Source organism: Diabrotica undecimpunctata, chromosome 4, assembly GCF_040954645.1.
Source record: "Diabrotica undecimpunctata isolate CICGRU chromosome 4, icDiaUnde3, whole genome shotgun sequence".
NCBI classification, from domain to species: domain Eukaryota; kingdom Metazoa; phylum Arthropoda; class Insecta; order Coleoptera; family Chrysomelidae; genus Diabrotica; species Diabrotica undecimpunctata.
This window is the reverse complement of record NC_092806.1, coordinates 59,150,719-59,166,570: the sequence shown is the minus strand read 5'-3', so window position 1 is coordinate 59,166,570 and position 15,852 is coordinate 59,150,719. Positions and strand designations below refer to the sequence as shown.

At 32.8% G+C, this 15,852-nt stretch overlaps 1 protein-coding gene across 3 annotated transcripts in view; it reads right to left on the bottom strand.

The window, feature by feature from the left end:
- Iru (E3 ubiquitin-protein ligase Iruka) overlaps nt 1-14,589 on the bottom strand; it is a 56,105-nt gene extending 41,516 nt beyond the window's left edge. Inside the window, exons 1-3 of one of the 3 annotated variants that reach the window (XM_072529556.1) lie at nt 14,392-14,589; nt 14,219-14,326; nt 6,883-7,001 (exon numbers count right to left, since the gene is read on the bottom strand). In XM_072529556.1, coding sequence (XP_072385657.1) covers nt 6,883-7,001; nt 14,219-14,326; nt 14,392-14,475 — 311 coding nt within the window. In that variant the 5' untranslated portion in view covers nt 14,476-14,589. The remainder of the gene's footprint in view (nt 1-6,882; nt 7,002-14,218; nt 14,327-14,391) is intronic. The other 2 variants (XM_072529555.1, XM_072529554.1) reach the window with 2 other exon arrangements.
- Between the last annotated feature and the right edge of the window lie 1,263 nt (nt 14,590-15,852).

Genomic DNA, 15,852 nt, shown 5'->3' with positions numbered 1-15,852 from the left:
TTCGCGTGTGCCAATATGTCCGGTTCCGAAAAAAAGAAGTTAGTCGTCATTGGGAAATCTCAAAAACCACGATGTTTCAGAGGTGTGTTAGTTAACGGTTTAAAAAATATTCAATATATATAAGCCCATTATTTATTAACATAATTTCAATCCTTCTAAAAAAAACTGAGCTAGTGATTCAATATTTCTAAAAAATTTCGCAGCATTAGCAGAGATTAAATGTTCATTAATGAATAAAGTTTAATTAAATGTTATGGATGAATAAAACATTAATGAATATTAAAAATAATATAGAGGTCCTACATGAATACCTTGACCAATACCTGACAAAATGCCAAACTGATTCGTATTTTCTAATTTCAACCATAAATTTTCTATTACTACACATTGACTTAAACAATTGCAACAAAGGCCCACTAATACCTTAGCCACTGACTAAATGAAAAGTAGATTGATAGATGAACAATTAATCATTCATTATACAGTATTGCCCAAAATAAACAGTACTGAAACCGAAACATAGATGTTTCTTTGTGCGCGCTGTCATATTCAAATTAGCTAGTATAGACCTGTCAAGTAATCCTTAAACAACTAATTATTAAGGCCTAATTGTTAAAAATGGTGTTAAGTACAGAAGAGAAAGTGTTTCTTGTAGAGCGTTGTTTTCGCTCATACGGAATCGGCCAACGTAATAGTGCAAGTCTGCAATACGTGTGTGATCAATTCACACAACGGTTTAATAAACGTTCTCCAAGTAATGATGTAATTTTTAAGGTTGTTGAAAAGTTTAGAAATACGGGTAATGTATTGTGCCAACGAAAAGAAAACTCAGGGCGTCCCAGGACAACAACTCAGGAGTTAACAACAACGATAACAATGACCGTGTTTTCGAGCAAATCTTGGAAAATCCGAAAGCAAGTAAGACAAGAACAGCGTTGCATCTTGGCTTAAAACGAACTTCCTTGCAAAGAACCCCGAAGGAGCTGGGTGCATTTTTGTATGTGATTCAGGTATATCAACAATTACAAACCAGGAATTATCACAGTAGAGTGGAATATTGTGCCAGAATTCTTGCATTACAGTTTGAAAATCCTGAATGTTTGAAAAATGTATGGTTTTCAGACGAAGCACATTTTCATTTGTCAGGCCATGTAAATCGTCGCACAAATCGATTTCTGGACTCTGCCAGACCAGATAAAGATCAAGAAGTTGGAATCACGGAATCATTGGTCCATACTTTATCGAAGAAAGTGGTAGGCAAGTCACACTTAATCAACAGAGGTACATACAAATTTTTACACGCTTCATCCCAGATCTACGTTTATTTTGTCGTGCACGTAATTTGGCATTTCGTGACCAATGTTTCCAGCAGGATGGGGCGACTTGCTATACTGCTGTCGTAAATCGTCAATTTCTTCAGGGACATTTTCCAACAAATTCATTTCACGATTTACTGACTTCCCCTATCCTGCACATTCTCCAGACTTAACATCTCCAGACGCATACATTTGGGGCACGGATAAAACTGCCATTTTTAAACGGGCACCACAAACCATCAATGAGTTAAAAAAGGATGCCGTTAAAGCCTTCTTCGCGGACTTGGGACAACCTTTATTCCATAACATTACGAGAAATCTGGAATAGCGGTATGAAGTCTGCCTGGAGAGAGGAGCAGCTCATTTAGAACATATTATAAAGTGTCAATAATATGTATTTTTTAAAACAATAAAATAATTACAAGTTCAGTACTGTTTATTTTGGGCTATACTGTATTTTAAATATATTCATGACAGACAGTGCGATTTGTGAGTGTTGACCTACCAGTAAAAATGCATGCTGTTGTAAACTAATAAATTATTTTCAAGTGTAACACACACACACACACATATATATATATATATATATATATATATATATATATATATATATATATATATATATATATATATATATGTTTATCAAAAATTTTCAAGTGTAACACACACACACACATATATATATATATATATATATATATATATATATATATATATATATATATATATATATGCTTTCTGTAGTTTTCCGGGTTTGACTCCGCGTTGAATAATTAAACTTAAATATCCATTTTGTTATTTTGAAAATGTACAGATTTTGAAAAATGAAAAAATGCACATTGAAGATGATTCACATAAAAAAAGATCAAAATTCTATCAAAATATAATATTGACATCACATCTTTCCAATATGTATCATAATTTAATAAATTGAGTTGTTTTTTAAACGCATCGTAGCAGATGTTTAAAATACGACCCTGAACCACTCGTATTTTAAAACTTGCCAATGTATTTAGGGTCAGATACCACATTTTCATTCAATCTTAAACATTTAAAGAGTGCAAACATAAAATATAATTGTGTAATGTAATGTTTATAAAATAAAGTGCTTATTGAGAATGGCAAATAGCCGAAACGTTTAAGCAATAATCAAGAGTTTTTATTTATAACACACAGACAAACCCAGGAATTAAAAAAGTTTCTATTTAAAAATTCACGGTCAGGAAATAACAAACAATGCGAGCGAGTTTTTATTACATTTTACTTAGGATATATTATTCCATATAAGATGGAAGACAACAGTAAATATGTATTTCTAGAGTAGAAGAATGTTCACTTGGAAAAGGATCACTACAGGAGCAAACCGACCACTTTGTGACAATAATGTTAGAAGACTCTGAGGATTCCAGAGCAACAACTAACACATCCACGGAGGAAGCTACAACTACCTGAGGAGAGGAATGATAAATGTTTAGAATGTTTCAAATATGTGTTGCATCAAGGTTCTGGATGACACCCCTCATTCGATTTGGTATAGAACTGATCATGTTTTGGGGAAAAGTGATCCATTCCTCAACGAGAACCTTTCAAAGCTCTTAACATATTTTTGGAGCAGATATGCGAAAAAAGTCTCTGCACAACACATTACTGAGCCACCACCAAAAGCCACTCGGTGTGACCGAGTGCAGACAGCATAACGCTCTTCTATAGACCTTATTTCTATCATCTTTTCCATGAATTGATAGTCTACACTTAACCATAAAAAATACTTTTTTGCAATTGTCTATTGTCCAATTGACTTGTTTACGGACAAATGCAAGTCTTCGTTTTTTGTGAGCAGCAGTAAATAATTGCCCCGTTGCTGGATTGTACAAACTGTCAAACTCTATTCTCTTAACCTTCGTCTCACAGTAGAAACGCTGATTGCTGGTGCATGAGCTTGCTGACGATGGCTTTGGAGCAGTCTAGCAATATGCGTCCAGTCCCGCAATGCAGCAATGTTCTCTGACTGTTGTCTTCCTTTTGCACCCGCGCCGAGTCGCCGTTGATGATATACGGCCTCAAGAAATCGTTGGTAAGTTGTATCATCAGCATGGTAATCGACACCAATTAACCAATTAACATATTAAATCAATTATTAATCAATTAACATATTAAATCTAAAATCCGGGAAAAAATATAGCAAAATCTAAACACTAGCAAACATTGCAGAATCCCCAGACGAAAATCGGAAAAACATCAAGTAACGAAACGCAACAATACCTCAAACAACACAAGATGAAAAAATCAACCATGAATGAACAGAAGAGACATTAGATAATAATGGACTAAAAGCGAAAATATAAAAGAAAAAAAACGAACATAACTTCATAAGAAAGAAAATCGAAGAAACTAAGTAGATTTGGCTAAATGACAAGTGTAATGAACTTGATGAACTTCATATAAGTTCTGACGTATGGGTAAAAAGAAATATCCACAAATCTCCAAAACAGTTGGAAAAAAAGGCACAAAGAATAAAAATGCGCGCAATATGTAAGAATGGCATTTGGAGAAGGAGATATAATTACCAGCTGTACCAAAAGTAAAGAAATAGTAAATGGTAGGGATATAATATGTTTTATAAAAATAGGTAGGCTTAGATAGGCTGGACTGTGTCAAAAACAAATGAAAACTACCCACCCAGACGAACCCTATTAGCGCTACCAATAGGAAATAGGAGTAGGGGTAAACCAAAACTGTGATGAAGGAATGGTGGTTACAAAGACGTGAGGAAATTCGGCGCAATAAACTGGCAACGGTTAGCGATGAAGAGAAAAGACAGCAATAGTAAATGGAAGGGATATAATATCTTGTATAAAAATAGGTAGGCTTAAATAGGCTGAACATGTGTCAAGAACAAATGAAAACTACCCGCCCAGACGAACCCTATTAGCGGTAACAGTAGAAAATAGGAGGGGTAAACCAAAACTGTGATGGAGGAATGGTGTGGACAAAGACGCGAGGAAGCTTAGCTTAGCAAACTTGCAACGGTTAGCGATGAAGAGAAAAGACATGCGAAATAGACTGGTGAAGGTCGAGACTCAACTAGGGGTGTAGTATCAGTGATAATGATATTCGAATATGCTTAAACTTATGATTAAGCTATTTGTTCCTGTTAATTATATGAATTATTGCGAACAAGTTCAATAAACATCTTCATAAATAACTTTCAAATGAATACAGTTAGAATTGTGGGTTTAAGTAGCAGTTTTTAGTTTTAGTAAGATATGAGGACCTGCGGATCTCCTATGCTTTGAGCGACTTCGTTTTAACAATCATAATGTACGTTCATGTATTGAGATGTTGAGATAGTGAACTGAAAGGACAGGCGTCACAGATGTCATAGAGCACATTGCATGGCTAAAGAGGAACTGGGCAGCCAAGAGGTAACAGAAGAAGCAGAGGTAGACCACCTACACGATGGACTGACGACGTCAAAAGAATCGCTGGGAATTGGCTGCAGGAAACTCATTATCAACAAAACTGAAAAAAATTAGGGGAGGCCTATGTTCAATTTTGGACGCAGAAGACTGGATGATGATGATAATGATTTATTTACAATACTTTACCTCTAAGGATGCCGTTGAGCAAAATCACAACACACCTGTGATTCATATACAAGCGTTGTTTTGTTCTACCAAACCAGCATACCATGAGTAACTATTGGTCCGACAACCGTTATATATAACCAATAGATAATTTAAGGTTTCAGATTCCATTCTCCTATCAACGATAACAGTAAACTCCCTAACTGGACTACAGCTACGACAACTAGCGTTGTATATTAAAATAATTATGTAGTTTATTTTTTAAATCCATGAAATGCATAATACATAATTCATGATTCAAAAGTATTTTAATGTGCCGCTTGTGGCTACAATTTAAAAATATATTTACAGAATATACACTGCTCCACAAAATTAACCTGACGCTAAGTTTATTTTAAGTAAAATTAAAAAGTATTGGAAAAACTTAAATTCCAATAATTTTTTTATTGTATGTTCAATAAAAAACCATAAAAGAAAAAAAGTTCCAAAGTATTGATTAATTTAACAACAAATAAATCGAAATCATAAAATAATTCTAACATATGGATATTAAAATCGAGTATTCCCTCCTCGAGCTCGAATATCAGCTATTATGCTTATATTATAGCGTTATAGCGTTTCCCACGCCTTCTCCACACTCCTTGGCGGCCATCAGGTGAATATCTCGTGAAACAAGACTCGTCTCTAAACAGATCGTTTCTCCAATATTCCATACCCTAATCTGCATGTGCACGAGAGAATTATAAGCTTTTTCTTCGATGAGCTGCGTCCACTAATGGACCTGTAGCAGGTACGTACGACAATAAATGTTGTTTGCTTAATCTTTTAGGTACGATATCAGGTGAAACTATGCTACCGATCTTCCACGGTCATTTGTTGCCCTTGGTCTTCCCTTCCAGATCTTCTTGAGTAAGGACCAGTTTATCAAAATCGTTGTAAAGCATCGGATATTGATTGTACTTCATGGAACGCCAAGTATTTCTTCGCTATACCAAATGAAATGCCCATCTCTGTGCATAGCAACAGCTTGCGCTACTTGATCTGACCTCCAGCACCAAACTGTACTCTAGGAGAAAAGCGAGATTGTCATAGCGTTCTCTACGCATTCTCCACGCTCTTTGGCGGCCATCAGGTGAATATCTCGTGAAACAAGACTCGTCTCTAAACAGATCGTTTCTAGAATCTTCCATATCCTAAGCTGCATGTGCACGAGATAATTATAAGCGTTTTCTTCGTTGAGCTGCGTCCACTACAGGGCCTATAGCAGGTACGTACGACAATAAATGTTGTTTCCTTAATCTTTTACATACGATATCACTACCGATCTTCCACGGTCGTTTGTTGCCCTTGGTCTTCCCTTCCAGATCTTCTTGAATAAGGACCAGTTTCTCTAAATCGTTGTAAAGTATCAGATATTGATTGTACTTCATCGAACGCCAAGTATTTCTTCGCTATACCAAATGAAATGCCCATCCCTGTGCATAGCAACAGCTTGCGCTACTTGATCTGACCTTATTGTAAATTATTCTTTGTTATTATAAACCAAAAATGAATACATTTAACTTAACAAGCATTATTTTATAAGTAAATATTTTATTTATCGACAGCCTTTTAACAAAAACTTTCTTTTCAGCCACAAAAAATTATAAATTTTTGAAGAACGAATGAAGAAAGAAAGGCATAAAGACAAAAAAGGAGAAAACTTTGGAATTTCACGTGATTGGTTAATTCTGGGGTACAGTGTAGTTGAAGATATTTAAATTTATACCAAATCGACATAAAATTGCTGTTCTCTTGTGAAAAGACATACTGTAAACTCAGACTATAAAAATATTGCATTTTAAGGAAACTTTTTCAACATAAAATACAAAATTCTACATTTCTAAACTCCAACCGTATATAAATTATTGCCCAGTTATCTAAATACAAAAAGTAATCGAAGGAATGCCCATGCAAACGTTATAATGAATTTTTCCGACCTGGGTCTAAGCGTCCTGGAACGATTTAGGTACCTTCGCCACGGTTGTGCTCCATCTGATCTAGTCCTAGGTCGGCGTTCCTCTACTACATTGAGTGGCATACTCATTAAGTTGTCCATCTGAAAAATAATGAAAAAGATTTATTATAGTATTATAATATTATAGTTATTACAGTACTTAATGTTGGTCATTTATTACAAGAGGTAATATTAGATATAAATTTTGAATATAAACAATATATTATTGTCTTCACGTTTTGCTTGTCAGCGACAATCAAAAATTGACCAGAAAATGTATGTAAGAATATCTTATCAAATTCAAAAATTTATTTGAATCACTTGTCTGGTATGAAATCGGGTATGTATCTGCTTAACAATTATATATGTATAATAATGTTTAACAATGTTATTGTAATTATTTATGTTTGTCGTTTTTGTTTGGATGTTTTAACGCTATCACTTTAGTGATAAGCAAGCTCTGTTATTGTGGTAGTGTGAACAGATATGACAATCATTACATAATTAAAATTTGGATGTTCATTGTTTAATAAATTGTAACAGTAATTTTAGGTCGCTTAAAGCTGGTAATGGATCTCAAAGACAGTATAAGAAGTCAATAATTATAACATATCTACTCCATAACATAACATATATTATAAATACAGTAAATTATAATAAAAAACACACACAGTTATATATCGTTAAGTATACAAAATATCTAGAGTGTAACACGAAATTCTCAAAACTTACAATAAGTCTTCTATAGAATGTATATGGAATATTGATTTTAAATTCTGACAATTTCGTGATACTCCCTGGATATGTTTTTGTAGGTACCTACCAGGTAGGTATAAATAATTTTATATTCTTGATATAAAGTTTAAATGGATATAATAGAAATGGGTTGTTTAAGGCACAGATTAAAGCAGAAATCTGAATTGGTTTCGAAAATTAGTTTACGGATTTATTTACCAGATGTCGCTATTGCGTCTAGATCGATCCATTTTATAGTTGCTTCTAATATGACAGGAAAGATTATTTTCACGTTCAGAGCGTTTGTGAATATCCGCTCCGAAGATCCCTTTTAGGGTGAAATACGTATAAGCGGATACACAGACGCACTATACGTGAAATCAAATCTTAACTGTCTTTTCTTTTTATTCCGATTTACTCTTTATGAGTACGAGAAACCAATTCGCTAAGGATTTTTGCTTAGTTGAGGAGATATGTTGTGGAATGTAATTTTAGATTCCCCATGTCTCTAATAACATCTTTATCAACGTCTGTTTTGCCTTGCAATTCTTAGAAGGCACAGATTAAAGCAGAAATCTGAATTGGTTTCGAAAATTAGTTTACGAAAAGAATTATAATGTTAGAACTTACAAAAAATGGAGGACACGACGTAGTAATTATTGGGGAATACACACCAAACAATGACGCTGACGAAAAAGTCAAAAACGAATTTTACATTAATTTGACAACTGATTTGAAAATATAAGCTCTCGAAAGGAAATATTTCTCCTCGGAAACTAATGGTAGAACGGGGAAGTCAGTCAAAAGTCTAATACTGGGCAGGTATGGAGCACACAACTTAAACGATAGTGGGCAGAGTTTAATTAACTTTTGTGAATAGTTCTCTTTAAAATTTTTTAAACGGTTTCCACGCCCACACGTATATACACAAATATACATGGATACAGCCTACTAGGAAATTACGCTCTGTAATAGACTGTCATTCAACGTAAAGATCCTAACATGAAGACAAAAGATGTAAGAGCACATCAGAGCCCAAACGTGAATCGGACCACTTTATGGTGAAAGCAATTTTAACAGTACCATATAAAAGCTCCCCAAGAGGGTCACAGGACAATTATACTGGTCAAAAAGCTGATACAACAGGTATAATCTAACAAGTTTAAGACAATCGTCGGTAAAATTTTAGTATATACTAAGACTTGCCAATATACTAGTTTGTAGAATATGGTAGTACCAACTAGATGTATGAACAAATAAAACTGCTCAATCATAACGCAGCAAAGTAAGCATTGGGTAAAACTGACAATGGGAAAATTCTAAACCCAGAATGGTTTGACAATGATCTCAATATGTTAGTAAAAGATAAAACAAGAGCGTATGTAGTTGTGGTCTGTGCAAGGCTGAGTACTTATGAGCGGCGTGAAATCGATTGCCTCGTATTCTCCTGCACACTCTCACGGACGGCGACGATGTTTTCGGTAGATGTTGCGTTTCTTCGACGTGCGGGTATTGATTGATTGTTTACTGAACCAGTGGACTCAAATTTATCCACCATACTGCGAATAGCATCATTTACAAGAATGCTGAGAGAGTAAAAATCATCAGGAGGTATGTTATAACATCATTGTTCCAATTATTAATCAGAATCAAGATCAAGGTGTTCCTAAAAGTGATGAAGAAAGAAAAAATGATATAATGTGTGCCAGATACTCAGTTTTGTACTACTCTCAATATTCCAGTCGTCAGAGACAAAAATGCCACTGAACCTCCAAAAATGATACGAATAAGCTGAATTTTGTAGAAAATGTTAATTTTAGGACGATAAAAAAAAGATGCAAACAAGATTACCACTTTTACCCCGGGCTTTCCCCTAAAACGCCCCACGTAGAGTGGGGAAAACGGAAAAAATCGATTTACCAAAAATCCGTACATCACAGAAAAAAATGATTTAATAAAAAATGTAGCTAAGATAATTTTGACCAAAAATGTGTTTTAGCATTTTTTGTGTAAAATGAACCGTTCTCTCAGAAACAACGATTGAAGCGATCGGTGATTTTGAATGTCGGTTACGCGCGCGAAATCAATGCTAAATAAAATTTGTATTAGCTCGACGGTAAAAGTTCAATCTCTTTTGATCCGAATGTCCTATCGACAAAAATCAAGATGTGTTTCAAATGTACTTAGTTTTTATAAAGGTGTTAAATAAATAAACGTTGCGCGATTTTTGCCACTTTTTATGATTCTCATGTGATCAATACAACATATCCCTTTCAGTGACTGTTAACTAGAATTGCATTTTTAGTCATATTTCAAATGCTTCATATTTGTTGCCTAAAATCAATCGAATTTGTTATAGTTTTAAAGACTGGTTTCCAACAATGGAAATTTCAGTACGACCGGTCAAAGAAAATAATAGATTTTATTGATCTTACGAAAATCGTAAAAAATGGCAAAAATCACGCAGTTTATTTATTGAACAGCTTTATAGAAACTAGCTTCATTTGCGGCATAGCACAATGTTGGATGTCTTCCATTCCATTGATGGATTGTCTTCTGTGACTACTCCAGTACCAGGAACCTTACCAAATGAAGTCGATTCCATTCAATTCCTCTCATTTTTATGTTCCTTTCATAATCTGTGTCAAGTAAACACTGTTAAAAATGAAAACAACTCTGTTCATGTGTCTAGATTACTGTTCATGTGTTTGGTCTCCTGACTATAACACCCATATTCAAGCTATTGAGACAGTTCAACACAAATTCTTAAGATTTGTTGCATTTAAACAAAACCAGAGGATTGAAGAAATTAACTATTCAAATATGGAAAGCTCCCCCAACATAAGTTCTCTCCAAATCCGACACAAGCACAAAGATCTCACTATGTTTTATAGTATACTGCACTTTATTATTTTTGGTCCTCAATTATTGGAAAAAATTAATCTCCATGTTCCCAGTAGACAAACAAGGCTAAATCAACCCTTTTATGTTAAACTCCATCGCACAAACTAAGGACGCAATTCCTTCACATCTAGAACACCAAGGTTTGCTAATCAATATTCCCAAAGGTTGGATTGTTGTAGTATTCCAAAAGAATTTAAAGCTCAGCTTAAGAACTGTGTGTGATAGCTTGATGTCCTTGTGTTTTGTACATTCTTTGTTAATGTTTGTTATTTACTGTTTCTACTTTTATTTTCTGTATGATTAAAATTTTTAATTTAATTTAAGTAGGTTACGTTAAGAATCTTCTGTAATTTATCAACATTTGATGACATTATGATTTCGAGGATATTATCTTTTAGTGCTCTCTACACCCGAACATACAGAATTGCCCAAAATTCCACAACTAGTACACTGATACCAAAATGCATGTTTTCCAATATCGTCAGAAATAATACATCAAATTCTGTAAATATCAAGATCTTCACATTCATCATCACACAATCCTGTTTTACTTTCTGAATTTGATGATTCATCAGAAAACTCCTTTTTCACTTTGCGTTTGGGCTTTTTCAGTTTTTGTTAGGGTTTTAAATTATTTCGGATTTTTTTAAATGGCTGTAGAATAAGCAAAAATCTGCCGTTTTGATTTTTGTTTTGGGATTTTATCTTTTTTTTTATTTGCTCTGTTTACTAATTGTTTAATATTTTCCTTTTCTTCTCGTACTTGTCTTTTCTGTTTTTCATCACTGTTATATCATAGTGGCAATCATGTTTTTTTATATAGTAGACATTAAAAATAGTGCTCACTAATATGATTTTAAAAAGTCCTATCTCAATCTGAGAAATCATCATTTTTATGTAATAGGTTTCTGTCATATTGCCAATAGTCAATATACTAGTATAATAACAGGGTGCAATATTTACTATTTTTACTGGGAATTACCCACAATTTTAGTTTGTTGTTGTTTGTTTGGGTTTATATGACTGCAGACACTAAATTAATTTGATAATTTTGCAATTTTTAAGCTGGATTTATAGTTTACCAGACTGTAAACATAAAAGATCAACATAGAATTTTGTGTATTCTTATTTATAAATGAATGTAAACATATAATGGAACGTAAGTGAAACTGACTGAAACGGAAGAGTTGACCAACTTTCATCTTTTACAGTGCGTTACTTGCGTCTGGTCAATCAAAAGGAAGCATTTTGTGCTGTCAACCAAAGTGAACTGTCTGGCCCACCCATCATGTTGTAAAGTTGTTTATCAACATATTCAAATTTTGATTTTGTTGATTATTTGTTACAATGGATGTTAAGAATTTATAAAATAATAATAAATAATAATAGGATATTATAGTATCATGGTCATAAACTTTGGCCACTGTTTCTACTCATGCGCAAAAATCCCACTCCGTCGATTTATAAATTGAAATAATATTTACGGCCCGTTTGTTATGTCTCCAGTGTGTCTGTGTCCACAGTCCGTCAAACTATAAATCCAGCTTTACTCGTTAGGTCATTAGTCATTGATATTAGACACAATCTTATCATAAATCTAATACTAGTATTAATCTATATATACTATATACTAATACTAGTATTTTTTTGGTACTTTGTTTATAATTACTTTTCTTTGTATTAGGTGCTTTTTTATTTATATATAAATAAGATAATAGGATCCTTACAAAGAAATTACAAAGGAATACTTACTCTATATTTTCAATTGCAATTTAAGTTTAATATCTGAAACATGTTTATACAATAATCTATATAACAACACAATTTTAGTTTAAAATCAGAATCCCAAAGCAGAAATCTAAACGTAAAATAAACATATTTTAAACTAAAACTGTGGTTTGTTCGAAGTAAAAATTGTAAATTATATTGAAATGTCACAAGGCAATAGCTTGAGAACAATAAAAAGGGTACGAGCTTTATGAAACTAAAACTTAAATCAGCTTCAGGATGATAAAAATGGTATACTCCATTCGCTTAGCTCGGCATATTTTGACAGATTCATTGTCGGAAACCTACAACACAACAATTCCTACTTCTCAGTATTAATAGCTCAAGTATACTACTATTGCAGACTTCTTTCTTTGAAAAAAGAAGAATTATTCTAAATAGTGGAAGTGTATACTAAACCCATAACATTTGGGGTAGTATACATTTAAAATATATATTTTAGTTGTTATAATTTAACATAACTATTTATTATATATAGTGCAAACAAATAAATATTGATTGTCGGTAATTTGTAAAGTTCTATTTTATATACTATTTAATTTGTTTACTATTAATATTGGCTATAAGTATGTGTGCTTGGTTGTATAGTAATTTCCAGCCACGAGTCTGTCAAAAAGTAACTAACTTCACAAAAAAATAATTACTAAATTCACTAGACAGTTCGGACTGGAGATAGCGAACTGAGTATATGAGCTTTACAAAACTAAAACTTAAATCAGTAGAAGCTGCTTCTGTTAGTGATTAATGTACAATGCATTTTATTGGATGCTCAACATTAATTTTTATATGTTTGTCATTGAAAATATGTTTTGTTTATAAAAGCCACTACCATGAAACAACAAGTGATGACAGTGGGCATATGCCCAATCACAATAATAATTCTAGCAACCATAGGTATAATGTTTTCCATTATCGTTATTATCATTATCTAATAGTTACCATAGGTATAATGTTTTCTTATGACAAATAAAAATTAACAGATTTTTAATCATATATTTTAACATTTCATTGTTGCCTAGTTTATGCTCAGAAAAAGCCCTTATGTGTTCAGGCATTTTGTGGCTTCTATCAAATCATCTATGAAAGCATTTGAAGTTTTGTAAGAAACCAAAGGACTTTGCTTAAGAAGCACACAAATTCTGTTAAAAATGTCAATCAGTTTCAAAGTTTAATCTGGAATTTATCTTATTTAGAACTAACAAATATATTTAACTAATATTGAAGTAAATTAGATAGGGTAATTCAGCAGAAAGTTAAAAAATTTCTTCGAGAAAATGAACTTCATTGAAAAAAACTGGAAAGTTATATAAACTACAAAGGAAGCTTAAGTTAAGAGCATCTACTGATCTAGAAAACTACTATCATTTGATTATGATCATGTGCATATGTGACATCAAAATATAGATGTCACATATTGCAGTTATAATTTTGAACAATTTTGAAAGTAATAAGACAACTATAAAACAGTAAATAAAAGAATAAAAACAATCTGACAAGGGCACAAAATCTGAGACCAAACTACAATAAAAAGATAAAATGGAAAACCATAAACTCAACTAGGAGAACAAATGTTTAGTTATGTTGCAAATTGTCTATTTCTATGCATATTCAAAATAAAGATCTTCTTTCTTTAGGCGTTATACTTTCATTTCTACACGAAAATCGCATTTTAAAAACTAACATATCCATAATCTTGACCAAGTAATATACTTAATTAACCTGGCTTATTTTTTCTTGACATTTAAACAAATATAGTAGGAACAATATTGGATTATTATTTGCTTAACTGTACGTAGTTGAAGTGTAGTGGTAGATTCTCCGAAAAAAGCAATACCTTTAAATAGTGTTAACTTTAAAGGGTAATTCAATTTTTTAGGACATTTAGTACTCACCATATCTTCGTGTACCCAGTCTTCCACATCGATCATTTCTTCATTATCCTCTGAAGTTTCCTGCAGTTCTTCTATAAAGCCATCAGAGCAATGGGGGCATGTGAAATTCTGAAAATAAAGAATGTAATATTACTGATAAACAGACAACCACTTTCATATGGATATTAGTTTACCGCTGATGCATTTTGAAATTGAACATTACACATATGGCAATAAAACTTCTGTGGTGGTCTGTCTTCTACAGCTGCTTCTGCCATCGTAAAAGCTTTTACAATTGATTACTATTGATTTAAAAAATGAACTTATGAAAACACTTCCTGAGAAACGAATTCGACCACCATATTTTTTATCATAGAACGCTACTTTTTTATTGACATTATTGACAGGTGACTCATTTCAGTCATCTTCTCAAAAGTTCTAATGCGTATCACAGAATCAAATGGTGAATAATAATTATCTTTCTAACGTTTGATTCTCAATCAAATTTAGGTAATTTTTAACTAAAGTACATGATTGAAATATGTTAATGTCACCTTTTAATGAAACGCTTCAATTTTTAATTACCACTATTATTTCACAAGGAATTACTTTCACCACGCAACCAGCAATACATTATAAGTTATAGATAACCTTATGATTATTTACTGTGAATTTTTTTTTGTTTATTTTCTTTTCAATAGAAGGATGTTTGTTTTTATATTTATATACAATATAAATTAAATTAGGGTAATAAAACGTTTGGTCATTTTCACTGCTCCAGTCACTAAATAGATTATTTGCAGTGTTAATGCTTGAATTCAGGTTCGGATAAAACAGATGATGAACAAGGGCTTTGAATAACAGATATATTTGTTTCTATGTTGATAGGTTGGCCTCTAATATTCAAAATCTTCAGGATTATTGTTTCCACATCGTGTATTATGACGTTTCGCGAAATCCTGACACAGCTAATTACGTCAGCCCGATTTTTAGGAACACACATTTTTTATAAAACTTTTATTGATACTCTCGTAGTCTTTCTTATGCGACTAACGCACTGGTTGTGTTAAGTTAAGACGTATAATATAGGAGCGCTATCGTGTAAGCCGATGTATCTATCTACGCGTTCGATGCTTTGAATATTTAGACGTCTCGGACGAAAACTAACAAATATTAACAGTAGCGTTGTTCGCTAGCTGCCTTCTATTTTATCTTTGATACCTTGCGTTTTTAATAGCTGGAACCCTAATTTTCGACCATTTTTTCTCAGACAAGCTTATATCAACATGTTAAGAAAAAAATTTGCTTTATTTGGTTTAAAAAATATGCACATATAATATATTATACTATACGACATTATTTTTCTTGTAGTCCCTATCCGTTTTGGATGTTGGTGACCGTCACGCAATCTATATTTTGCAAACTGCTGCTCTGAAAAGGTTTGTGGTTGTTGTGTTGAACCACGTACGCAGATTTTTTCAGCCAGGAAATCCTTCGCCTTCCTCGTCCGCGTTTTCGAGACATGAACAGCGTATTTTATTTAAAAAATAAATTAACGAAATAACATTTATAATGTACCTATTCTTCTAATTTTAAATGTATGTACAAATGTGAGTTTGATGAACTATGTTATGAACGTAGTGATTCTGCGGTGG